We start from the raw sequence: 26,488 nt of genomic DNA, 5'->3' as shown, positions 1-26,488 counted from the left end.
ATCCATGAGTCAGTGAACTTTTCCAAAGTCAGAGCCTGGTGTTTGTGCATGAACTCCTCCCAGAAATTGAAACTTCCAGTTGCAAACAGATGAGCTGCCCGATGAGCAGCATTGCATTGTTGGCAAGGTGCAGTTTGTATATTCCCCCTTCCTGTGAAGCATCAAGTATTGGCTATAGCTGGGGACAGGATAACACACTGTTGGATCAATGGTTTGCTCAGCTAAAGCAAATTCCTTTACAAATATGTTTTAAAATTCCTTATTAACAAACATATATTAATCTTTTAAAATCAGAAATTGGATCTCTAAAATTAATTTTAAAACATTCAAATGATTAAAGACAATATAGTTTAGGGCAGTGTGCTCTTAAAATCAAGTGGAGGGTTAGTAGCCAGCACTGGAACTCAGATCTCCTAACTCTTAATCCTGTGACATACTTACTGATTAAAACTGTGATGAGTTAGAGATAGACCTGAACTGTCCCAAAGTTTGGGGTGTATTTGGATCTCTGATCCCAATTTGGGCTTGTCTCTAAAAATTACAACTGGACAACAGTGTAAAGTAAATTCATAAGAAAAATTCATCATTATTTTCCCACTCAACTAAAAACTACTGCCTCGTCTTAATACAGTACTAGAAATGTTGATTTAGACAGGTCAGTTACCTCTAGGGCACAAACACTATTTGAATTAAGCAACTTTATTGCAAACCACATACAGTTTTACCGAATGCCTTCCAAAGCCAGTAGGCAGGCTTGATCAGGGAGGGATGAGTATTACACTGTGAGTGAGGAATTCTGAGGTTATGAATGTGGAGAGTAACAATCAAGAATTAAGTACTTCCATTTATTTTCCACTTCAGTCCCCAGGCAACAGTTCCATGTTTCGTTTCCCCCTTAAATCTGTATGTCTGGGACCATCATTAAATACATTTAAATATTGTAAGAAACTGATTAGTGCATATGTGCCCCACTGATGTCTACTAGATGGAATCACAACTGATCAGCTGTGGGTCATAGGCCCTGTACTGATAATGGCTAAGGGAGATTCTTTTTTTCCTCACGTCATAGGGGCCAGTTCTTTTGGAAAAGACTGATCTGTGTTCTATCTTCACTGTCTCTGTGAAGTTCCAAGTACCCACATGCAGCATAGTGAGTCATGAAGTTCTTCACATGCCATGGATTTATTACAATATATAAGAAATATAATTTCACATCCAGTGACTACTTCTCTAAAGTTTTATATAACTGAACACTTGTATTTATTTATTTAGAATATGGGTAAAATTTTCAAAAGTGCTTCAGTGACTTATGAGCCTAAGTATCATTTTAACTAATGACTTAGGCCTGGTCTACACAGTTTATGTACCAGTATAACTGTGTCAGATTCTTTTTATTTATATAGTTATACCAGTATAATCCCTAGTGTGGACACAGTTATATCTGTACAAAGGTGCCTTACATCAATATAGCTTTTTCCCCTTCCTTTACGGAATAAGCTATACCAGTATAAGCAAATTTATATTGGTGCATCCACACTGGAGAGGTTGTATTGCTTTAACTATACCATTATATTTAAAGTGATACAAATGTTATGAGTACACAAACCCTTATGCTTTAGGAGCCTAAGTACCATAGGCTTTCAATAAGACAAGGGCTTGCCTAAAACAGGGAAATAGCCTGGAATAGCTATTCCACATTAGCTCCCCATGTGGCTACTCTTATTCTGCATTTTGTACTTTAGTTTAATCTATTCTGGAAGCAATAAACTTGCTAGGAAAGAGACAGTCAGGGTAAAGAGACAGCCACAGACCACAATGAACTAGAGGTTATTTCTATTAAGAATAAACAGATGATTAATAATTGATACTATATTGTTAATAATTAGCAGATTATGTCATATGAGAGGCCACATTTTCTTTCTGTATAAATAGCATTTAATTCAGTAGACGGCTGCTCCATTCTCTTTCTGGCATCACTGCCATACTGTACTGCACCATCCATAATGGCATTCAATGGAACCTGGCGGGTCTATGCTCAAGAGAACTATGAAGAGTTTCTGAAAGCTCTTGGTAAGTGTCTTGTTATTTTTTTTTCTGTAACTTGCTGGATTTGTGAAATATAACAACATTTTGCATTTAAGGAACCTTCCATCAGGGAATATCTAAAGTGTTTTTCACAAACCACCTTCCATGTAGGGTGATCAGACAGCAAGTGTGAAAAATCGGGACGGGGGTGGGGGGAAATAGAAGCCTATATAAGAAAATGACCTAAAAATCAGGACTGTCCCTATATTGGGACATCTGGCCACCCTACTTCCATGAGTTAGGTAAGTGTTACTAGCCCCATTTTAGATATAAAGTGAAGTGAAGACACTTGCCCACAAGTCACACAGAAATCTGTGGAAAAGCCAGGGATAAAACCCAGATCTACTCAGCCTTAACCACAAGACTGGTCTTCTTATGAAAGGAAAGGTATTTCAGTAGAAGCATATCAGTTGACCTGTTTCAGTTTATAAGGTTAACTAGGAGGGAATTGGTAATGGGATATAGAGCCTCTCAGCTCTGTTACCAGTTCACATAGAGCCTCTGACAGTAATCATTGATTACCTTATGGCTGTTTGTTAGCCTATGTGAAATGAGTTTGATGGTCTCTAGCTAGTTGTCAGAGGTGTCTAGGTTACTAAAAAACACCACCATAGTTTGCATTGTTAGTTGCAGCAAAACAATCAAATTAAACAGAGCGGAATGCCTTGCTCAGTGAAAATCCCTTCTCAAAGAGCATGTTGCCTGAACTACACCCTCAGCCCCAAAGGCGATCCTTTCAGGTCAGCTTTGAAGCTTATTGATGAGAAAGCTGGGGATACTTGCACTGTTTTGCCCTGTGGCTATGCAAAGGACTTCAGTCTGTCCTGGGGGAGGATGAGAGAGAAAATGAACCTTATGCAATGCTACTGATGTCATTTAGTGCAGTACTAAAGGTGCTCAGACATTACAGTGATATAAGAAAAAAATTATATAGAATGGAAAAGAACATAGAAAAGGTGATCAGCCTTTCACCAGTGTTAAGTATGCACACAAAATTTAAAAAGAGAAATTAATTTATTGTACTAATGTAATCTTAGGGCAAAAACACGACAAAGTGCTTGTAAATATGACTAAATATAGGGAAGATCCTCAAAATCTTAAGAAAAACAGCGTACCTCATAAAGAACTGGCAGTGAAACTCCAAGGTTATAAGAAAAGAAAATGAATCTAAAACCAAGTATCCCACTGATGAAATTGTATGTCCATAGAGAAAAGGGTAATCTAACTTTGACATCCTTTTCTGTTGTTGATTTGTGTCAACCTTGTCACTTCATTGAATCAAAGTATTTTATTTGCATAACAAACAAACCCCATACTTCCCTCTGCATAACAGAGAAGTTAAAATTCCATTTTTCCTCTTTCTGCAGCATTGGCAGATGACCTCATCAAAGTTGCCAAAGACATTAAGCCTGTTATTGAAATACAACAAAATGGAAACAACTTTGTTGTGACATCAAAAACACCTAAGCAGTCTGTAACAAATTCATTTACTCTGGGGAAAGAGGCTGATATCACTACTATGGATGGCAAAAAACTAAAGGTAATATATTTCAAGAACAATAACTGCTCCCTCACTAGTACTTCAGGTTTCAGAGTAGCAGCCGTGTTAGTCTGTATTCGCAAAAAGCTTATGCTCAAATAAATTGGTTAGTCTCTAAGGTGCCACAAGTACTCCTTTTCTTTTTACTAGTACTTCAGTATCATTTTGCAAATGGAATTTCTTTGTACTATTCCCATTAGGAAACTTCAATTGCTTCTGATGAGTAAGAAATTAAGTAAAACTTAAAAGCTCTAAGGAGAGCATGCAGGTTACATGGTAAGTGAAGGAGCCAGAAAGACTGTTTGTCTAGCTGGCTTTGTGGTTAGCGACACAGGGAATCTAAGTTTGTGTCACAAACTGCCATGTTAGCAGGTCCCAAGAAAGTTGTGGTGGCAACACATTAAGCAACTGTGGAGGAGCAATCACCTTACACCACTCTAGAGCAAACTCCTCTAGCTTCAGAAGGAGCTGCTTCCAGACCCTTTCAGTTGGAAAAATGGTTGCTGCAAAGCACAGTTTGAAGAAACCCCCATTAACCTCTAGGAAAAACTGAATGCTTTGTACTAATTCAGCTCTTGTCACACAACAGCTCATTAAAATGCTCAGGTAAAAGGTAACATTTCTTAAAGTAGTCAAATCTGCTGCTTCAGTGCATAAGTTGATCAACCCAGGGGTCAGGGAGGAATTTTATTCCCCATGTACATGAATAATTGGCTACAAATGTATTATGGAGTTTTCCACTTTCTCCTGAAACAGTGATTCCCAAATAGTGGTGTGTGGAGCACCCCTGGTGGTCTGAGTAGAGCTGACTGTTCCCATGGTTCTAGCTCTCCATGTAGTTTCTAGCTGATAAAGCACATTAAAAAGATAAAACACATTAAATGTGTTCTTACTACAATTTTTTCATGTAGGGTATTGCTATAGCTACCAGTTGTGGCAGGGGAGTTGGGTCATATGTTTAAATTAAGGTAGTTTATGAGAAAATCTTTTTGTTAAGATGTGGTCCACACTATTAAAAAACAAAAAAGTTTGAGATCCCCAGCCACCACTGCCAGAAGAAGGATAACATCCTAGATGGACCAACAGTTTGATCCAATGTGGCAAAACCCATTGTATAGTCTTACATTACGTAGGACAAATTTTACTCCCATTTTGCATATTTCAACTGCCAGTTAGCTTTACACACAATACCAATAACTGTAAAGTCTTTCTAATATATCTGTATTTCCTGAAAATTATCTGCACACCAAGAAGTAGCATTTATACATGCATTGGTATTGTTTCAACAGTTAAGAGAAGTTTTCATTGAATGCTAAACAAGATGCTCATTACTCCTGTCAATCTGAAGTTAGCATGAGATTAATGAAATATCAGTATCTGCAATTCCATTCTTTCTTATCTTTGTAACTAACTACCATTCTAACTGAATTTCCCAGTTTCTACCTTTTGGCCTAAATTGCCTACCAGAAATGTACTTGCTGGGCTACTATAAATACTTACGTTTTAAAAATCTGTGTTCACAGTGCACGGTTAACATGATAGGTGGGAAGCTTGTGTGCAAAACAGAAACATTCTCCCATGAACAGGAAATTAAAGGAAATGAAATGGTGGAGGTAAGTGATTGGTAAATAAAGGTGCAATAGGAAAAATAATGGGGAAACATTTTCTATGCCTGTCAGTTTATAAAATGATACCATCACTTTAAAAAGTCCCAGTGTTGAGCACAGGAATTACTACTGTGAGCATGGATTATATCACTTTATTAATGAAAGAATATGTAACTTTATAATCCAAGGGTGATTGCAAGCAGCAAGAAACAACATTAGTTACCATTTAGTACAGCCAGGGTGATGCATTGTTACTTATTGACTTAATTGAATCTCCTCTACACATGGACAATGCCTGTGGCTGTCTGTTATAGTTTCACTCTATACATTTCTATCACTGAAAGTTGCTATTCATCACTTCCCAGGATACATTGAGCCAAATTCATTTCCGTTATCATTCCATTTTAGGCACTCAGGTTTAGCGTTGTTAGCTTTTGACCATCATGTGGGCAGGCTCTTTGCAAGATTTTTCACAGGGTTGTACAGCTGGGATGCTCTTGAGCAGAGAACGAAAACTGAATCAAGCCATGCTAATTTACATTTTCACCTGTTTTATTTACAAATCCTAGGAACTTATAATGTGTCCTGAACGGTTTCCTACTGGCACAGAACCCTTCTCCCAGGGAGTTGAACTTCCACTTGCCAGGCTTTTAATATGTATTCCAGTTGGTGTGATCATTGTTATAAGAATTACAGCTAAGGTTTTCAGAACTGCCTAGGGATTTTAAATGCTCAGTTTCCTTAGATGGCTTTGAAAATCCCAGCCTACTTTCTTTACAATAAATCTGCAAAGAACCAGATCAAAAGTACTTATCTGGGGCAGTGGGTTTCTAGTATAGGGAACATACTTGTGACTGAGGTTACTCCAACAATACACTTGAAGATAACATTTGACTATTTAGATTTTCAGTGTTCAGAACTGGTTCCCTAAGAAGAACACCATTGTTTCAGTATGAATGTAATCAGCATGTCCATATGCAGTTGTTGTAACTGTATTTTCAGATGATATGAGATGGAATTACAAATATACTACAGCAACTTCAAAGCTGTTAGCTACATACAGGTCCCCCTACAGTATAAATGGAAAACAAGTAACATATTTGTGTCTTTTACAGACTATGACTGTTGGTTCAGCAACACTCATCAGAAGAAGCAAGAAGGAATAAACAATAAGAAGAAAGATGCATTTTATTTTGGACATTTTTACATTCCAGAATAAAGTGCATTTGCCATCAGTTGTGAAATTTGTTATTTTGAAAAAATGCAATGGAAAATAAAGAAATAGGATCTCTGCTTTCTTTCCATGCTCACACTTGATTTACACTAATATAAGAATTCATTTTCCCTGACTATAGAGACACATCCCATACTCTAACTTCTGGTGGCCTACTTCCCATCCAGGCAAACCTCCGATTAACTTCAACAAGAGTTTTGCCTGTGTAAGTACAGGATTGGACAGCTAGTGAAATGTTAATTTGCCATAAGGATTACAGGGAGAGGATGAAAGCTATTAGGAATGTGTCTTTGCCTCTTATCCTTATTAAGGAAGGCGATAATTTTAGTGAACCCCAACACCTTCTCTCTTTCTATCTGCCCAATAAGTCTGGGAAACCTACCAAAAATCAGATATCTAATTCCTACCCAGCAAGTGTCACTGCTGATCTTTCTGTCATCACAATAGTAATATAAATAGAAATATTTTAAAAAGCTATAAAAAAGTATTGTACACGTTCAGCAGGTAATTATACACAAAGAAAATGAAGCTGAGGCACCAAAAGCAATTAAACTCAATGCCTATTAATTAAATTTTCAAGATCTAAAACGATTAAGCATCTCAGTTTGTAACAGTCTTAGTGAGTATAGCTGGAATATTTGCTTTCAGATTTGATAGGTATCTGTACTCTTTCTGGGATGAGGTATGAATTATACAGGACTGAAGCATATGAGAATAATGTCCCTGCACGTATACCTCCTAACTGTCCCTCACTACAAAGTGCATTCCCCTTTTAACACATTATCCTCCATCCCACACAAAATCTGCTGTTATCCCACATTTGACATTGTCATTTAATTGTCCCACGGTCATGAGGTGTCATCCCAACAGATCTCTGGTTCAGAATCACTGAATCTGCTCCATAATATATACCCTACTATGGCAGTCATGTCACTTATCAGGTCATCAGTTTTGTGGATTCTATTATATCTAGTGCCAGTTCTATTCTTCACCCACTGAAGTCAACGGGAGTTTTGTCAAGTGACTCAACTGGGAAAAGAATCTGACCTTCAACAAACATCACCACTTTGAAAGTGCCATAAGTTAAATCAGAAAAAAGCACTCTTATTCTGGGATAAGAGTGTCCACATGGGAAGTTTTACCAGTATAGCTATGCTGGTAATTTCCCCTGAGTAGACAAGCCCTTACTCTCAGAGGCATGCTTGTTAAAGATCAAATTAAATTCCCAATTGAATCACTTGAAAAAACTCTCATTGACTTCAATGAGATAAGAATGTCCGCATGGGGAGTTTTACCAGCATAGCAATGCCAGTATACTTACACCTGCATAGGTATGCTGGTAATTTTCCCCATATATATAAGTCCTAAAACTTGAGTACAGTGGAAGTTGCACACGTATACAAAATCCCACAGAGGTACAAAGAGATGTTGGCCAGAACAAACTTGGGAAGAAAGTTCTTTTAATGTTTCGTGGTGCAAGAAACCATTCAATACAGCTTGGAAAGGTATGTTTGTAAGTTGCTTGGTAACTGTTGCTAGCTAGATAAGGAAACAATACAAAAAGAAAATTAGTTGTCTAACAGTAAATTCCCAGGAAACCACAATGCTTCAACAATCAGGTGCTGCATCTGTAAATTGCATTGTACAAGAGATTTGACACGTTCAGGTTCTTTTCTGAACTAGTCTAACTAAAAATATATTCAATTTTGTAAAATAAAATTGTAATTACAGGTTTTAAAACTTGTAAAAATGTATGCTACATTGCTTTTCACGTATTATGACATACACATGTATTTATTTAGATTTAATTTAAAGCAAGTGTCTAAAATGCTAAGCACTTATGTGTTTAAGGAAAACACGCACACATACAAAAAGTTACATTGGGTTAATGCCCACAAAAGAGCTCCCAACCCTCCACAAATAAAAGACTTCCCTCCACAAACCCATTCAGACTCATTCAACTCACCAACTCAGTGAAAGTCTAGGAAAACAGTTCAGCGGCCATGCTCTGTAATGCAAAGGGAGATTGGGTTATAGAATGGTAGGATGTTCTGAAAACAGTACCTATCAATATATAAAATTAAAACTGTTTTTTAAAATATTTGTATTTAAACCTCCATAACAGATTCTGAGAGCAAACACAGTGCAATGTCCAAATTATTTAAGCTTTAACATTGTCTACTACAGGGCTATTCATAGCAACATAGTCTCAGCACATTCCACTGCCATGTGAGAGATCTGAATTTGACTGTACGTCCTTTGTGCAGGTCCTTACTCCAACCTGTCAAGAACTGGGGGCCCTTGCTCTGATTTACAGTGGGAGAATGCTATCACATAGCAGAGGCAATTTTGGGAAAAACTGGGACCATCCTGCAAAAAGAGTTGGTGATATGACCTCTTGACAAAGGCAATCTGCAACGGGAAGAGCAATGGATTAACTGGGTGGAAATGTAGACTGGTTAACGACGCAGGTGATGATTCTATAGTTTAGGCCAAGGGTCTTATGTTACTGGTTTGGGAAATAAGTCATTATTTACACATGGAAAAGTCTTGCAGTGAAAGAGGGATACATCCACCCTCTCCCAAAATCAAGTGAAATCATGTGCAGTACCCCTCAAGGGAATATTTATATAATTGCATCTTGTAATTCTGAACACTGCAGAATGGACATGGTCCATCTAGTTGAGAACCTTGTCTCTACCAGCTGCCAATACCAGAGGCTTCTGAACAAGATATGTAATTACTCCTGGCTACATGTATTTATTGCTATGCACCAAATTCTGCCATGAAGTGATTTCAGTGGTTCCACATGAGTTTCTGAGGGCAGAATTTGGCCTACCAATAGCTAGACACTTTGGTACTACAGAGCTGCATTATGCTGTGCTCATATATAGTAGGCTTAATCCTCAACCATCTTTTCTGGCTTGCTATTACCAGTTTCATGTTCTTTTAAAGAAGCTTTTGTGCGTGCATAGAATTTTATTGTATATTTACTGCACATTGTACTCAGCTCAAATGCCCACTTCTAATAAGTATACTGCAGGATAGAGTGTTAGAAAGGGAAACGCCTATTGTATAATTTACAAATTACTGTAGGTCGGGATCCTTATCTCTACTCCCAAAGAGCAAAGTACATCACGTAAGTCAAAGGCCATAGATTTTACTCAGTGTTATTCAGACACAATAACCACCAAGGCACTTTTCTATTTGGCAGAATGCAAATACAAGGCCTCCTTTCCCAGCGATCTCACTTCTTCAATCTTGTTGAACCTGCAGTAATGACAAACCACTGTGGGCATGTGAGAGAGAACAACAGGATCTGAGTGGGAGCATGTGTTTGTAACTGCTACAGTTTTACTCATGTTCCACTATCTAAAATGACGCAACCGTAAAGTCTGTACGTTAAAAGGTCAAAGAAAGATAGGGTTGAATGCTGGCAGCATCTTGTTCCAGGCTTGTGGTGATGTCTCCATCTGTTCCTCAGATTTGTTATACATTACCACACCCAATGTGATCTGAACCTCAACAGGTTTCTTTAATGAGCACTTCATTAACTCAGCCACTACAGAGGTTGGTTTAATAGTTGGTGACCTCTCATTTATTTGTGTAAAGCACCATGCACAAGTAACACACCATGCACTGTACAAGTAATGGTAGTGTTAATGGTATAATTACCCCATTTTACATATGGGTAAAACAAAGTACAGAAAGGTCAAGTGACTTACCCAAGGTCACCTAGTGAGTCAGTAGCAAAGGCAGGTATGGCACACAGGGGCCCTGACTCTCAGCCAATCGCTCATACCACAAGCCCATGCTCTTTCCCATAAAATAAGAAACATCATGACTTTGGTTAACAGCTATCCTCTCCTTGAGTCCTGAAATCACTTTTTGGTCCTGTGAAGCATCCTGACTGACGCTTCTATGTGTAACATCATGACCTTCCATTGCGATGCAATAAGGCCTTTCTAATGGTGCCAAGACATAACGGCACCAAAATGAAAGGTTTTGACAGCACCAGCTAAGAGGTTACATGTCAGCATTTTGGATGGTGCAGCATGTTGAGATTTGGATGCCATGCAGGCATCCAAGGTGGGCTAGCACTAGCATTCCAATGTCACCTTGTAAATTGCTGGTGTCATGGTAGAGAGACTTATCCTGCCACACAGCATGGCATTTCAGGCTGTGCATACCTTGCTGGATGAGGATTGGGGTAGTAGTCACCGTTACCCTGCATCACTGCACCTACGTGTGCACCACTTTGCCCTTCATTTAGGGCAGAGCTGCCCTTGTCTATTGTCTGGCTAGACCGAGGGGTGTGGTGCTCTACAGTAATAGTGTGGGGTTGGAGGCTCTCTGCCCCTTACAGCAGCAGCCTGCACCATGGGTTATGCTGCCCCTCAGGCGCCGGTTCCCCTCCCTCCATCTTCCCCATTCCTCGCCTGAGAAGGGAGAGTCAGGCGCGCGCTCAGCGCCTCAGCTCTGTTCGGGCGGGAAAGGGATCGGGCGGCGCGCACCCAGCCAACAGCACGCCACTGCCGCGCGAGACAGCAAGCGCGGGTTGAGCGGGCGGTACCGTGCAGCGCATGCGCTGAATAAGCGGCGGGCTGTACAGGTGCGGAAAAAACAGACCGTAGGACCTCTAGAGCTGGTGGCGAAGCAAGGACACAGGGGATCGGCGCGTGCGCATCGCCACGAGAGGACTTGGCGCACGCGCAAAGCGAGGTGCGGCGGCAGTTTGGCGCCTGCTCTCTTTCTTCTACCGCCCCTCCTGCTTGTTCTGGCTGGGTTCTCGCCGGAAGCGCTCCGAAGTCTCGCGAGAGGCGGCGAGGCCGTTGATAGTGGTGGCGCTGTCTCTCCCCGGAGAGTCGCTTCGCTCCTCTTTTCTCCTCCGCGTCTGGGCCCTGCCTGGGAGCCGCCGCCGCCATGTCCCGCTACCTGCGCCCCCCCAACACCTCGCTGTTCGTGCGGAATGTGGCCGACGACACCAGGTGTGTGTAAGTGCGGGGGGGATCCAGGGAAGGGGGCTCGGGCAGGGGCGCTGGGAGGGGCGGGCGGGCGCATGGCGCGAGGGCTGCGCAGGCTTTGGCGGGCTCACTAGGCCGCGCAGGCAGCCACCATATGAGGGGGAGGGGGTGTTCCCTGAGGAAGGGGAAAGGAGCCCCAGGCCGTTTCCTTCTTCCCTATCTTTCTCATAGCCTCCATTCCTCACACGCCTTCCGTTTTCTCCCTCCCGCCCGGGCTCTCAGCCGCTTGCCCCAGCGCGCTGAGTTCGGGAAACCGCGGGACAAAACCCGGGAGGGGGAAACTTACGGAAAGCAGGGTCGCCGTAGAGACCCCGCCGATTAGCTGGCGCTTGCTCGGCGCGAGGCAGGGGTTGTGAGGGTAACCCGGGGGCCAAATTCTGCGCTCCGGGACATGTGTGCGCCGTCACGTGTCGCTTCCCCACACCCGCTGGTTTCAAACACTGGCCCCTCGAGGGTAGAGTCTGGAGCCTCCGGAGAAACAGCGATTGCCGGGAGCTGGAAAAGCGCCAGAGGCTCTTAGTGTGCAGAGGCTGCGCGCCCCCCGCACCCGTGCGTTGTGTTGGTCCCTGTTGGGTCAGGCTGTTACTGCACCAATTCCTCTGTAAGGTGTTGAATGGCGGGTTTTCCGTAATTAGCGAGAAATAAGTAAGGGGAGGAGTTGTCTAAAGTTACGTTTCGCGTATCAGAGGGGTAGCCGTGTTAAACAACGAGGAGTCCGGTGGCACTTAAAAGGTGCCACCGGACTCCTCGTTGTTTTTACATTTCACTGTTGTCTAAAGTAAAAGTATCCACGTTCCCGATACATAAGACTGCTGAACCTTCATCAAGAAATGGAAGTGTTAAGGAATTGTACAACATATTTTTCTGTTTTGTACTCCGGGTATTTTAGCAAACTGCTCATTCTATCACATTTCCCTTATACCTTTTTAATATCTTCTGACACTTATAAATAAAAAGTACAATGTTTATAAAGTTAGTGTTTTTGAGTTTGGTAGTCTATATAAAGTACATTTATAAATTAAAGGTCAGAGATTTCTCTATAAATCCTATTTAAGTCAGTAAGACTTGCTTTTGTGGCATGCAGGATTAAGGTCTAAGGTTATAGTGTTTAACTTGCTATCAGGAAAATAATCTACCCTAAAGGAGTCATGCAATAAATAACATTGAAATAGAAATGATGGGATGAAGTAGGAGTTGCATTTTTTTCCGTATGGTACTGATAGTTCTGAATTGGAAATAGGTTGTGTTGAGAGCTTTTTTTGTGTGATCACCTGCCTTTCCTCTGTGATTATACTTGTGATTAGTTTTAGAGGGAAATGTATTTAATGACCTCAACAGTTGAGGAAGAAAACTATTACATACAACTTATGAAAAGAATGGGGAACCTATTTGGTCCCTTTCTATAACTTGCTGTGAAAACTCTGCCCTTTGTACAGATACCATGATGTGGAGATTTCCTATTGAATCTTTGTTTATCTCCTGAGTTCTTATAACTGGTGTGTGTCATGCGTTCTTCCACAGGCTGTGAGGAAATAGTGGTAAATGTTCATCATTGACTTTCCCAGCCAGGGCCATTTTATGCATCTAAAATAACATACAGTGAAATCTGTATGAGAGAGTTGATGATGTTGGAGGGGAAGAGGGGATGATTCCAAACAGTGACAAACCTATTGAACAGAATTATACTCTTTTGTTAGATCACCTCCATGAAGCAATTAACTCTTAGTGGCTTGAATGGCTGTTTTAGACTAGTGTTGTTTGATGTGTCTGAAAAATTCAGCGTGTTAGGTAGAGTGACTTATTTTTGTGGATCTTTCTTGAATTTCCAAATGTTCTAACTTGCTGTTTTCATGGTGCAAAAACATGGAATTAGAAGTCTTACAACAAAATTTAAGAAAAAGCTTCTCTGAGATCTGCTGTTTCCCACCCACCTTCAGTAATTCAGTACTGTTTACTAAATATACCATTACATGTATTTTTCTCCATTTACACTTGCCCAATATTGAATTACACTGAGTTTTCAGATTCTAAGATGCTAGCATAAAATTTTAATTATTCCAAGATTTTTAAACACCTTGGGAGCTTTAGCACCCACAGTTGATTTAGGTTTTTAATTTATTCTGATTAATTTTATCATAAAGACTAATTACTCAGATTTTTTTGTTTGTACTTTATCATCTAGTTAGTTCTAAAAACAAGCTTTGGCCATATTTGATTCAAAATTTTTTCAATAGTTTCTTTAAATATTTCAGTTTGCAATTTAAATGTAAAAAGTGAAAGAATATATAAAAATGTATTTATGGTATTTCAGGTCTGAAGACTTGCGTCGTGAGTTTGGTCGTTATGGGCCTATAGTTGATGTGTACGTTCCACTTGATTTCTACACTCGTCGTCCAAGAGGATTTGCTTATGTTCAATATCCTTTCTTCAGATGGCTGATTAGTGAGGGGTGTTGAAGTTTGAAATTCAAGTTTGTGTAAGAGGTAACAAATCTAAATGAAAAAGCAGTTTACTTTTGTGTTATATCTAATAAATGTCTTATTGTGGCGTATTCCATTTTTTTCAAAGATTAACTCCTCACAAATTGCTCTTTACCTTTTTTGCAAAACTTTAAACCAAATCCAGTAAGATAAGAGCTATTTTGTTGCATATCTGTCACTTAAATTGATACTATATGATTTAAATGACAATTATCACTGACTCGGAAGTGTCTACCACATTTTTAATATAACTGATACTGAAAGTTAATTTGTTCTTGTGCTTAGCAAATTGTGGCTGGTATTCATTGTTAATTTAAAAACATGGAAATTGGAATCACTTGATCAAAAGCAGTTTGTATAAAAATGAGGTAAACTTCTTTCTTTAATATTGTCCCCTAATTTACTGTCCTCTGTTGTTGCCTCAGAGAATGTAAAGCTGTACAGTAATGGCGACCCCAAAGAGAAAGCATGAAAGAACCTTTAGAGTAGAGTTCAACAATTAAGGCAAGTAGACAAGCCAAAGACCTCTTAAGGATCAGGCTTGAAGAGAAGGGAGAGTTTGGGAAAAGAAAAAGTAAAGAAAAGCTGGAAGAAGGACAAGCCATAATGGGAGACAAAGCTTCGCTTTATCTACAAAAGGGGGAAAAGGTTGTTTTTCAAAGTAAAAGATAAAGCCATCTGTCATTTTTGACCAAGCATCTCATGACAAGTCCTTCTGACAAGCACTTAAAGAGTTAAAGGTCAAGATGAAGTTGAATGGTGGCCAAGATTAAAGGAGTCATACCTGATGTATCCTACAGAATAACCGTTTTTTCTGTTTCTCGTGTAAGTGGTAACTTGATAAATTATTCTGGTTTAGTCTGTTGACAGAACCTATAATATTTCACTTGTGGGTGGTATTGAAATTGTAACTGTCTTGAATGAAATGCATTCATTCTTGGTTTATTTATCAAGATAACTATGCCTATATGGTAACCAGGAGATGATGGACGAAGTTGGTATGCAGACCAATACAGATGATTTATTCTTTCAAGTCAGCTAGACAGAGGAGTATGAGTGAATTACAGTGAACAGTCTTAGGGATTTAAGATATTGATCATCTAATCCATAGCTTAATGTTTCAGTATATGCTTTATTTTTTAATAGAATACAGTGGTCTATATATTTGAGTAACAATTGCTGAAAGTCCATAATCAGTTTTAAAGGAGTAGATGAAAAGGGAATAAGTTTCATGAATACAGTCATGTAATGAATGCAGAATTTTCACTTTTTACTAATGTTGCGTAAGCATTTTAAGAGTTAGCATCCCCCCCTCTTTTTGGGGGGCGGGAGGGTAAGGCAAACCTAGAGAATAAGGTCACTAATAACTAAACTTCTTTAACTACTTTTGATACATCAGTGTGTATATATAGGAGAAAAGAAGGCTATGGAGTTACATGGTGATTGTTCATTAAAGGATAAATACTCTTGGTTGTACCTATATCAAAAGATTTGTATAGTATTCTCTCTCCAGAAATTCTTCTACAACCTTACAGTTAATGGGAGACAGTTTTTAGTTTGCCCTATAGTGAGATTAAAAATCCAGGAAAAACTGTTAATTTGAAGTTGTTAACTACTCAAATTCCCAAGTACCTTAACGCTTAGCACATTTGAAGATGTCCGTGATGCTGAAGATGCCCTCCATAATTTGGATCGGAAGTGGATTTGTGGCCGTCAGATAGAAATCCAGTTTGCGCAGGGTGATCGGAAAAGTAAGTGCCTTTGGGCGTAGTATCAGAATGTAGTTTTATCCTTAATGTTAGGAGAGTTCAATCCTGGGAAGATAGTACACAACCATTATTTCAACATTAATCAAAAATTATTTTTCATACTTCATAATAAATGCAATTTGATTCTTTTTCTTTAGGGCTCTTTTCTAGATACATAAAGTCTCTTGATAACCCCTGCACTCACATAATATACTTAAGTTATTTACCACAAGGTGACTATTAGAACTGGTCAAAAAATTTTATTTGGAACAGATTTTCATCACAAAATACGGTTTCATTGCAATCAGAATTGTTTGCAGGAACATGTCAATTTCAACATTTTTCAACTTACACACTTCTAATATAAATTATAGGGCTGTCAGGCGATTTAAAAAAAACTAATCGCACTGTTAATAGAATACCATTTATTAAATATTTATTTAAAGTTTTCTACATTTTCAAATATATTGATTTCAATTACAAAACAGAATACGAAGTATATACTGCTCACTTTATATTTTTTATTACAAATATTTGCACTGTAAAAAACAAAAGAAATAGTATTTTTCAGTTCATCTAATACAAGTACTGTAGTGCAATCTCTTTATCATGAAAGTTGAACTTAACAAATGTAGAATTATGTACAGAAAATAAGTGCATTCAAAAATAAAATTTAAAACTTTAGCGCCTACAAGTCCACTCACTCCTACTCCAGCCAATCGCTCAGACAAACAAATTTGATTACAATTAGCAGGAGATAATGCTGCTCGCTTCTTGTTTGCAATGTCACCTGAAAGTGAGACAGGCATTCACATGGCACTGTTGTGGCTGGCATCGCAAGGTATTTCTGTGCCAGATGCGCTAAAGATATGTCCCTTCATGCTTCAACCACCATTCCAGAGTACACGCATCCATACTGGTGACAGGTTCTGCTCAATAACGATCCAAAGCAGAGTGGATCAATGTATGTTCATTTTCATCATCTCAGTCAGATGCCACCAGCAGCAAGCTGATTTTCTTTTTTGGCAGTTCGGGTTCTGTAGTTTCCACATCTCAGTGTTGCTCTTTTAAGTCTTCCGAAAGCATTCTCCGCACCTCGTCCCTCTTGGATTTTGGATGGCACTTCAGATTCTTAAACCTTGGGTCAAGTGCTGTAGCTATTTTTAGAAATCTCACATTGGTACCTTCTTTGCGTTTTGTCAAATCTGCTGTGAAAGTGTTCTTAAAATGAACGTGTACTGGGTCATCTGAGACTGCTATAACATGAAATATATGTCAGAATGCAGGTAAAACAGAACAGGAGACATACAATTCTCCCCCAAGGAGTTCAGTCAAATGTAATTAACGCATTATTTTTTTAACGAGCATCATCCGCATGGAAGCATGTCCTCTGGAATGATGGCCAAAGTATGAAGGGGCATACGAATGTTTAGCATATCTGGCATGTAAATACCTTGCAGTGCCAGCTACAAAAGTGACATGCGAAAGCCTGTTCTAACTTTCAGGTGACATTGTAAATAAGAAGCAGGCAGCAGTATCTCCCATAAATGTAAACAAACTTGTTTGTCTTAGCGATTGGCTGAACAAGAAGTAGGACTGAGCGGACTTGTAGGCTCTAAAGTTTTACGTTGTTTTATTTTTTAGTGCAGTTATGTAACAAAAAAAAATCAACATTTGTAAGTTACACTCTCATGATAAAGAGATTGCAGGACAGTACTTGTATGAGGTGAATTGAAAAATACAATTTCTTTTATCATTTTTACAGTGCAAATATTTGTAATCAAAAATATACTATAAAGTGAGCACTGTACACTTCGTGTTGTAATAGAAATCAATATATTTGAAAATGTAGAAAAGCATCCAAAATACTGTATTTAACACATATCAATTGGTATTCTATTGTTTAACGGTGCAATTAATCATTAATTTTTTTTGTTAATCGTGTGAGTTAACTGTGATTAATCGACAGCCCTAATAAATTATATAATTTACTTTGTTTTGACAGATGAAAATGAAATGGTTTGATGGTTCTGAATACAAAATGATACTCTGATTATATAAACTATTTCACATTTAGTATGGCATATGGTATAAGAAATCTTGGGTGTTTATCATATAACTGAAAGTAAGTAGTCTTATTCCAGTTTTTGTAACTCTAAAACAGAACTAATATGGTTGTAATGAGTATTATACTTCAGAAAATGGCTGATTTTAAGTCTGCATTACAAGAAACTTGTAACAGGTTATATTCTAAAACATGTATATGCAACTTCAGACAAATGAGACTAATGCGTTGGCCCAAGGATCTTGTAGTACAAACTATCGGAGAAACAATATACCTGTTATGTTCTCCCACAAAAAATTACATGCAACCCTTGAAGTCTGTGCAGATTGTATGCATGCAAGGACAAAATTCAATCCTGAATGTATGTATGGTTTTGGGAGGGGGAGGTGAGGGTGGCTAGAACATTGCCTTAAATTTCTTTCGGAAAATGAGTTAATCCTTTACCATGCATTTGATAACTACTAGTGCACACATCACAAGTGTGTGATCGCAGACACTGGCTTCATTGGAACATGGAAAATGATTAAAATATACATTGAAGCATAGCATAGCAGTGTGAGGTTAATATACCCATTTGCTTCAGATTTGGATGTGGGGTGCGTTTAATTAAAAGGGAAAATACAATGTAGTAGTAGTAGTAATGTGCTACTATATCTAATCCAAATACAAAAGGACGAAGCCTATTTCCTGCCAATTTTGGTTGAAGGGTCATAATCAATGTATACTTCGCTCTTGTTTACCTTGTGTATAATCAGTTTCACCACTTTCCCTATATAGATTCTGGTTTTGGTCTTCCAAAAGGGAGAAACTTTTTTAAAAAAAAAAAAAAAGAACAGTAAAGACTGCAAAAATCAGCAGACTGTGGGGCGGGTGTAATACCTGAAGCTTTTTGCTGATTTCTTTAAAAATTGACTAGATTTCTCATTGACTGTCCTCTTAACTGAATTCAGAAATGTCAAGATATAATAGGGCCATGAAGCTGGACTAACAAGCCAACTGAAGATTCTAAGATTTTCTCTAGTGGGGTAGAACCAGCATAGCCAGCTTTTTGCTACCAGTTGGTGTATATGGGGCAGGGGTATGACTGAAGCACTGCTACACCCAGGCAATATTCTGTTACCCAAATCATCATTCACAGCTGGCAACTGGCCACAACTTACAGCAGCCCCAAGGCTGCTCTAAACAGCAGTAATGGGGCATAAAGATGGTGTGCAACCACTTTTACATCCCTCACGTGTCCATTCCGGTCTTCATGAAGAGTGCATTGGCTTGACTCAAGAATTGAACCCAGTTAAATTGATTTTGAAAACATGGGTGCTACCACTAATGCATAATTGAAATTCAAAGGAAGGGGCAGGGAGAACTGATCTGGAAATTAGAAAGTTATATTTGATTTTTTTTTTTAACAAAAAAGTTAAATTATTGCTATTTTTCTGCAGCTCCAAATCAAATGAAAGCCAAGGAAGGGAGAAACGTGTACAGTTCTTCTCGCTATGATGACTACGACAGATATAGGCGATCTAGAAGCCGGAGTTATGAAAGGAGGAGGTCTAGAAGTCGTTCTTTTGATTACAACTATAGAAGATCTTATAGTCCTAGAAAGTAAGTGTAGTGTTTGGCTTCAACTACACAGCAGTCAGTTGGAGAAGAAAAATCACACTGACTATTTAGTTGTTAACATTTTGAATACTTTTTTTGTATGCTCACTTTGTAATCACATGCGTGGGAGTTACTGTATTTTGCATGCTTCATCAAAAGAGAAATATTGAATGAAATACAATTCTGTGCTTCATATTAAAGAATTAAAAGCAAATGCACATCTCAAAAAAACTAAACTTATTAATCATCTATATAAATACAAAGGTATTTGTCACCGTTTACTTTTTCTGATGTACCTTTTTAGCAGTAGACCTACTGGAAGACCTCGGCGTAGCAGGAGCCGTTCGGACAATGATAGGTAAAAAAAAAAAAATTTTACACCATTTAAATTCAAAACTAGATTACTATAATCCTTAACTTTAGATTAAAAATTTACTCCTGCAAAAATGGTTAAAAAAATGTACTAGATGTCTAAGAATAGCATTTTTATATTCAAATCTCTCTCCCCTTTATTCTGATAGGTTCAAACACCGCAATCGATCTTTTTCAAGATCTAAGTCCAATTCAAGATCACGATCCAAGTCACAGCCCAAGAAAGAAATGAAGGCTAAATCACGTTCTAGGTCTGCATCTCACACCAAATCTAGAGGCACCTCTAAAACAGATACTAAAACACAGTATAAGTCCAGCTCAAGATATGAAAAGGAACCGAGAAAAAAAGAACCAGCTAGATCCAAATCTCAGTCAAGATCACACTCTAGATCTAGGTCAAAATCCAGATCAAGGTCATGGACTAGTCCCAAGTCCAGTGGCCACTAACAGTGTAACCATCTTGTTTTTAGGCATGAATCATTCATTTACACACAGTTCAGTTTTCTTAAATTATCAGGAATATGATGTTGCAACAGTGCTAAAAAGAACTTCTTTTTGTCAGTTTTCCCTGTAGCAGGCAATGGTTATAATTAAAATAACAGTGTTGAGAAGCCACTAAGAGAGTCCACTTGTGAAATGTCATGGGCAGCTATTGATTTGATTGTGGTGTCTATGTATATTTTTGTAAAGATTTGCATTTTTTGATGCTTAAAATATTGGTGATAACTTGATTGACCATAATTCGCAACATTGTCCTATTGCAAATTTCACACCCACAGAGAAATTGGTGTGGAGCAGTTAAACTAGCAGTTTAACTTGTTCTTCAATATTAAAAGTTTGCAGTATGAATGGAAAACTGGGCAGCTGTAGTGCAACGCTGTCTGCTGTGAAATAGACTGGCAACATTACGTTTCCATTGTTTAAAGGGAGGAAATCTATATTTTTCATGCCCACCTACAGCAACATGTGATGTTGAAGTTTCTTGTTAACCCCACCATCTGGAGAGATGGTACTAACATTGCATATAGTATACGGGGATTGTCACAGTCTTGAGGATTCATGGGAGATCACGGAGTGTCATGATTGTTGTCAGGAGAGGGCTTCATTGTTTTTACCCGTCTGCTAATATTAGATGTTTAATAAAAACATATACATTGAAAATATTAAGGTCACATTTAAGCAAATGACAGAACAGCTACAATATTAGGTTAACGTGTACATTTTATTCAGTTTTTGTATCCTAAATTTTAGTGAGCAATTAATCATAAATTGCTTAGTTTCCCGCTGTTAGATGCAAGTAGATTGTTTCAAGTTGTGTGTGTACAGTATATAAGAACTAAACTTTTATGCCAATTACTCTTGTGGTTAGTTGGTGCATTCATAGATATCAAACTCTAGCCATCTCTCTATTTGTGAATAACTAAAGGATTGCTTTTACACTTCAAAATTTATCTAGTCAAGCAAGCCTAAATTACGTCCCTTCTTACCCAGACTGGATAAGTGCTTTGGTTACAAGGTTTCATTTTAAATTACTTAAGAACAAATCTTTCAAGTTGGGTGTGAATTAGAGCTGCATCTCTAGCTATTTTGTTTATCACAAATACAGTATCTTGAGTAAATTGATGTGAAAAATAGTACAATACCAGTATGTAATCTCACGAGTATTTCTCTGGAAGGCAAGATGTTTTGTTAAGAAAATGGCTTCTGGCTTTGAATTTAAATAATAATAAAAAAAGCCAGTGTCAAACACCTTATGTTCCTTGCTGTCTATATAGTACTCTATGAAGATGTTGGTGAAAAATTCTTTTTAGAGAATTACTTTTAGGTTTTGGGTTTAGCAATTTCAGCAGGGCCTTTGAGGAAACAGACGGCTTTTAAATTCTGGCTGTTGAATGTGCTTAAGGGGTTGATTCTAGAACCTTTGTATACTTGATAGTATTTCTAACTTTTTTCTTTACTCTTTGCAGTTAATGTTCATGTTCTGCTATGCAATCATTTATATGCACGTTCCTTTAATTTTGTAGACTTTCCTGGACGTATAGTTTAAAAACAGCAGTCTATTTAAAGCTAGCAGTAACGTGCAGCTCTAGCAGAGGAAAGTTGTGGGATTAAACTTTGTATTTTCTTTCATATAGGGGCTTCTAAAAAGGTATTTTTATATGTTCTTTTTAACAAATATTGTGTACTACCTTTAAAACATCAATGTTTTGATCAAAATAACTAAAGACCCAGCTTATTTTCTGCTTGCTGTAAATTTAGCAAACATGCTACAATAAAAAAAAAATGAAGGAAATACCGATCCACTGGAGTTATTGTAGCTTTAGAATTTGATTCTAGAGCAGCATTAGGAACAAGGCTGTGCATCTTCTGTGAAGTAAGATACCTCTTTAAGGTTTAGTGGTAAAGTAGAACAGGAATCCATTTATTTTGTCTGTCTAGATGGAACTGTATTTTTCTTTTTTGTTTAAAGAGGGCTAATGGGTGAAATAAGAAGAATGTTAAGTATACCTTTGGCCTAATAATGCAAAATAGATTTATCCGAACTTCCATGATCAGGATTGCTCGGCAAATATACAGATTTCCCCATTTATCATATCTGAGATAATTCAGTAGACAAATCATGGGTTGTTAAACAGCATTTAAAGATGCATAAGGGAACAACATTTCTAGTTAACAGCTAGCAGTTACTTACACTTACCATGTCTTGCACTGTACCAAAAGCATTTATCTGGTAGATTACATAGAATTCTAACAGTAAAAATTATTTTTTATCTTTTCATCAACCTCTCAAAGCCTAAGATGGCTTTTGGCAATAGTGGAGCATGCATAACTTGTGAAAAAAGGGAAAATAATGTCCTGATAAAATTTACTTTGGACTCCCAATCTTGGAAAACATTTTAAGTGTAGAGGCTTAAAGGAATTTTAAGCATGTAGATAAGATTGGGGCCTATAGTTACAATGAATTGTTTTCAGATATTAACAGCAAAAGAGAAATTGACTAATTGGAAAATGTTAGTGCTAAAAACAAAAACTATGATTCAGAGGTTATAGTGCAGTTTGTATTTGGAGTTTGACAGATTTTTTATAAAACAGAGTCCTTTATTTTGAAAGCCAGCTCAATTGAAGTCAAGTGTAGCATGACTTTAATTTGACTTGTGCATATGAGCAAGCCAGACAAGCTGAGCACAAACACACAACGTTGCAAGAGTGAAGATGGTACCCTGGTTCTTGCTCCAATTGGGGAAAAAATGTTGAAAAGGCTGTTCTGTGGGTCCTTTCAGCCAGGAAGGGATTACCAGGACATGGCCAAGGAGACAAGGAGTATTTGTGTATTTGTGCCAGTCAGCCCCTGCAGACACCATCATCCTTCCTCAATGCACAAACATTATTCCTGCTTTAGAGCAAATAAGCCCCTCTTGTGCAAGCTTTCTGCAGGCTTAGCTGCAGGAGTGTGTGCATCTGAAAAACAATATGTATAACAATAATAGAGCGGTGAGAAGAGTGGGAGTTATGCTTTTCTGTGGTAAACTGGAATTTGCATCTAATGCAGATTCTGTAGAAGTGAAATAGTGTTTAAAAAAAAAAGTGGGGGAGCTGCAATCCATAACAATTGGAGCAGAAAGGTTTTTTTCAGCAGTAACAGACAGTTCTACTGGAACTTCTATTCTATGTGACTAGGATTAAATCCAACAGTCCATGCACCCAACTGTTAATTTTAATGAAAATCTTCAAACACAATGGATAAAGTACTGTATCTGGATGTTCAGATATAGGTGTCTCTGAAACAGCATAGATGTTTCTCTCATGTGCCTTTTTAAATGCTTACACATCTATGTACATTATGAAAGCTTATTTAGAGTCTGAAAGTTTTACATGTTTTGACATTTCTGCTCTTCAAAGAGCCTCTTAAAATGTTTAAAATGAACTTTGTATTGCTATAGCTTGAAACATGTTAGAGGACAGTTGGATGTTATAACTAGGATTGCAATGTATTACAGAACTGTTACATGGGGGGTTTTTGGTCAGGAACACTGCACAAAATATTTAAAAGTATGAAGGAATATAAAATTAACATTTAGGAATATAATAGTCCATTAATATTCTAACAAGATAAATGCAAAAAATGTAGCAGTGCTGCTTAAAAATCTTCTAGACAGCTGCTATCAGATTTGTCTGAAGACATTATCATTTGAAAATGTGTGTATGGTGAGGGAAGACTGTACCCTGTTGTGTGTTTGGGGAAAAGGTGTTTTATTTGTACACATCACTGTTCTGCCTTAAATTTTCTATGTTCCATCTTTTCAAATATCTCTGTGAATTAGGAATAAAATGTACAGGATTTTGGCTATACCCTGAAAGCACCTTCTGACTTAGAATGAACACAGCTGTAGTTTGTTCCACATCAGTCACATAGTGGTCATCCCACCTTGAAATACTTGTGAACAGACTTTCCTTAGGCCGAACTGTTTGTGGAACCAAAGTGTACTCATAAATAGCAGACCCACTGGGAAGTTAATGCATAGAAGAAACTTTATTTTGAAGTTGCAGCTGTGAACAAGAGTTGATCAGTGTTTTGTCAAATTTCCTTTTGTGTCCTCTACTTGGAATATAGGTTTTTATTTCATTCTTCACATTTGGAAAAAAGTATTGGCTTTCTACTCCTCAGATCATATGCAGCTTTCATTTGGCTTTTTCTGTTCTGCACAAGTTGATGTGAAAAATGGCATGTTTTCCTTGTTTTACAGTTAATCTGTAGTCTTAACATCTCAAATCAGTCTAGCTGGCATTCAAACTTGTAGTTGACAAACTGAAAGCTGCATCCAGGCATGCTAATTTGAGTAGCAGCTGTAGTGTCAAATGCATAAAATTTTTTTTTAATTTCAACCAGGAATAGAAATCTTTATTTCAAATCTCCACTTACTGAGAAGCTGACGGCAGCAAGTCACAATATCAAATAACACTAGCACTTATTTCAAATAAATAGCTAGAGATCAGCTATGAGTTTTAATCTGAGCAGAATTGGCTGTTTTCATGGCATTGTTCAAATAAAATTTCAAATTTAAGATTAAGGTTTGAAGTGTGCAAATTAATACTGTAATCACACTAAATTAAATTTCAGAAGTGAAATTTGCTCTTGTTCTGCTATTTGTAAACTGCTTGAGCTGTTTGAAATATATGAAGAAGAGAGACTACTCACTGAAAAGTTGTTTTCTGTTGTAACTTTCAGGCTGTCCTGGTTTGTAGTCTGTTGTATAGGGGTATTTTTCTCTCCCATTTTCAACTATTCATTTCATATAAATCTGTCAATACTTGAGTATAGTAAATCAGATCCCTACCTGTTCTTGAAAGGCATCTGATTCTCACAATTTTAAGTATCCTACATTCAAGCAATTTTATATGGGCCTTTGTTACAGTAGTATTTGAGCACCTTGCAACCACTATGTGAGGTAGGTATTATCCACATTTTACAGATGAGGAATCAAGTCAGACACCAAATGAATTTCAGTAGCAGTTGGGGGAGCCTAGAAAGATTATTTAACTGAAGTGCAAGTTAAAAGTAGGGGAAATTGGAAGGTGAAGCTGAGAATGTAAACTATATGTCCACTGTGCTGTTTACCATTAATCTGTTTGAAAAAATTGTGTGCTACACTACTGAAGAGCAGAATGTTTAAATCTACTGCTGTTCCAATGTCTTGAGAAGCACTGTTCTGTAGTAGCCAGGATCCCATCATGGTAGGTGCTACATGAACACAGAACCATCTCTTCTGGGGGGGAAAAGCTTTGATTTTTCTAATTCCGGTTACTCACTTTGAACCAATATTGAGTTTAAATCTGGATTTTTATAGTTGTTCATTACACCTACTGGATTTAACTGAAGCAGAGCATAGACACAATCCATACATTTTTCAATCTTTAAAAAAAAATTCTGCTCATTTTATGACGACTATCATGCTAAGTTCTCAGGCTTCAATGGTGAAGGGAAGGAGGATTGAATCTCTTTCAAAGAGAATTCCTTTCAGGCATTGGCATTAAATGGGTATGAAGACTTTTCAAACCTATCCCAACCAAGTATAGCTTAGGTTTTGGTCTGAAGCCAGACCCACTAGGGAAGACCTGACACTTGTGTAAAATGTTTCAGCCAGCAAAGAAGTGCACGCTTTCTCCATTAGAAAAACTAGTCAACTATGGAAACATACACAGTAAAAATAAGGAACAAGTAACTTGTCTTATGGTTTCTGACCTTCATATTAACAAGTCTCAAGCAGCTAGAAATTAGCACATGGTTTCATTGGTGTAAAATAACTCAGGGTCATTACTTTCAAATGTTGATCCCTCTCACAGAAAGTGTTCATGGGTAATATAGGAGAGATCTGTATGGAACAATTTTTTTTTTTAAGGGAAATACTCATTCATTTTTTCTGAAACCTTGTCCTATGGCTTCAATTACCACTTTTATACCACTAATTTCTAAGTCTACCTAGCTCTACAGTTGTCATTTTATTTATATTCTCATAGCACCCAGTAATGGATCAGGACCTCGATGTGCTAGGTGCTGTACAAACAACCCTGCCGAAAAGAGCTTACAGTCCAAATACAAGACAAGATACAACTTCTGGTCACAGACAAGAGTATGCGGAAACCAACATCTCTAGGTGCTGTCTCTACTCCTGAATGTTTTCTTCTGCCTCTTTCAATTTACATTTCCACTATCATTTGTATCTCCCAGGCATAAA

At 37.9% G+C, this 26,488-nt stretch overlaps 2 protein-coding genes and 1 long non-coding RNA gene across 7 annotated transcripts in view; 2 read left to right on the top strand and 1 right to left on the bottom strand.

The window, feature by feature from the left end:
- Window positions 1-12,085, bottom strand: part of LOC125624574 (uncharacterized) — a 76,831-nt gene extending 64,746 nt beyond the window's left edge. The window contains exons 1-3 of one of the 2 annotated variants that reach the window (XR_007353351.2): window positions 11,777-12,085; window positions 8,433-8,474; window positions 6,440-8,005 (exon numbers count right to left, since the gene is read on the bottom strand). This is a non-coding gene — a long non-coding RNA (uncharacterized LOC125624574). Of the gene's footprint in view, window positions 1-6,439; window positions 8,006-8,432; window positions 8,475-11,776 lie in introns of those variants that run through there. The other variant, XR_012665503.1, reaches the window with a different exon arrangement.
- On the top strand, window positions 1,878-6,530 carry LOC125624571 (fatty acid-binding protein, liver). Its single transcript, XM_048825481.2, has 4 exons — window positions 1,878-2,070; window positions 3,453-3,625; window positions 5,149-5,238; window positions 6,348-6,530. The coding sequence occupies exons 1-4, from the start codon at window positions 2,004-2,006 to the stop codon at window positions 6,396-6,398; spliced, it is 381 nt and encodes a 126-aa protein (XP_048681438.1). The 5' UTR covers window positions 1,878-2,003; the 3' UTR covers window positions 6,399-6,530.
- SRSF10 (serine and arginine rich splicing factor 10) lies at window positions 11,278-24,817 on the top strand. 4 transcript variants are annotated; one of them, XM_048825478.2, is made up of 6 exons: window positions 11,278-11,454; window positions 13,802-13,908; window positions 15,620-15,721; window positions 19,223-19,385; window positions 19,690-19,740; window positions 19,904-24,817. In XM_048825478.2, exons 1-6 carry the CDS (start codon window positions 11,390-11,392, stop codon window positions 20,199-20,201), a joined length of 786 nt encoding a protein of 261 aa, XP_048681435.1. In that variant the 5' UTR covers window positions 11,278-11,389; the 3' UTR covers window positions 20,202-24,817. The 4 variants fall into 4 exon arrangements, with proteins under 4 accessions (XP_048681435.1, XP_048681432.1, XP_048681433.1 ...); XM_048825475.2 differs by having other exon boundaries at window positions 11,278-11,460; XM_048825476.2 differs by having other exon boundaries at window positions 11,279-11,454; window positions 19,687-19,740.
- Window positions 24,818-26,488: the final 1,671 nt, after the last annotated feature.

This window comes from Caretta caretta, chromosome 19 (assembly GCF_965140235.1).
Source record: "Caretta caretta isolate rCarCar2 chromosome 19, rCarCar1.hap1, whole genome shotgun sequence".
In the NCBI taxonomy this organism is placed as follows: Eukaryota; Metazoa; Chordata; order Testudines; family Cheloniidae; genus Caretta; species Caretta caretta.
This window is presented reverse-complemented; position numbering and strand designations above follow the sequence as displayed.

Excerpts from the sequence above, each read along its gene's own strand:
- LOC125624571 (XM_048825481.2), top strand. The coding sequence starts at position 2,004 with ATGGCATTCAATGGAACCTGGCGGGTCTATGCTCAAGAGAACTATGAA. Across the intron at positions 3,626-5,148 it reads TGGATGGCAAAAAACTAAAG|TGCACGGTTAACATGATAGG; the intron begins GTAATATATTTC and ends CTGTGTTCACAG. Across the intron at positions 5,239-6,347 it reads AAGGAAATGAAATGGTGGAG|ACTATGACTGTTGGTTCAGC; the intron begins GTAAGTGATTGG and ends TGTCTTTTACAG.
- SRSF10 (XM_048825474.2), top strand. The coding sequence starts at position 11,390 with ATGTCCCGCTACCTGCGCCCCCCCAACACCTCGCTGTTCGTGCGGAAT. Across the intron at positions 13,909-15,619 it reads AGGATTTGCTTATGTTCAAT|TTGAAGATGTCCGTGATGCT; the intron begins ATCCTTTCTTCA and ends CGCTTAGCACAT. Across the intron at positions 19,386-19,686 it reads AGATCTTATAGTCCTAGAAA|CAGTAGACCTACTGGAAGAC; the intron begins GTAAGTGTAGTG and ends GTACCTTTTTAG.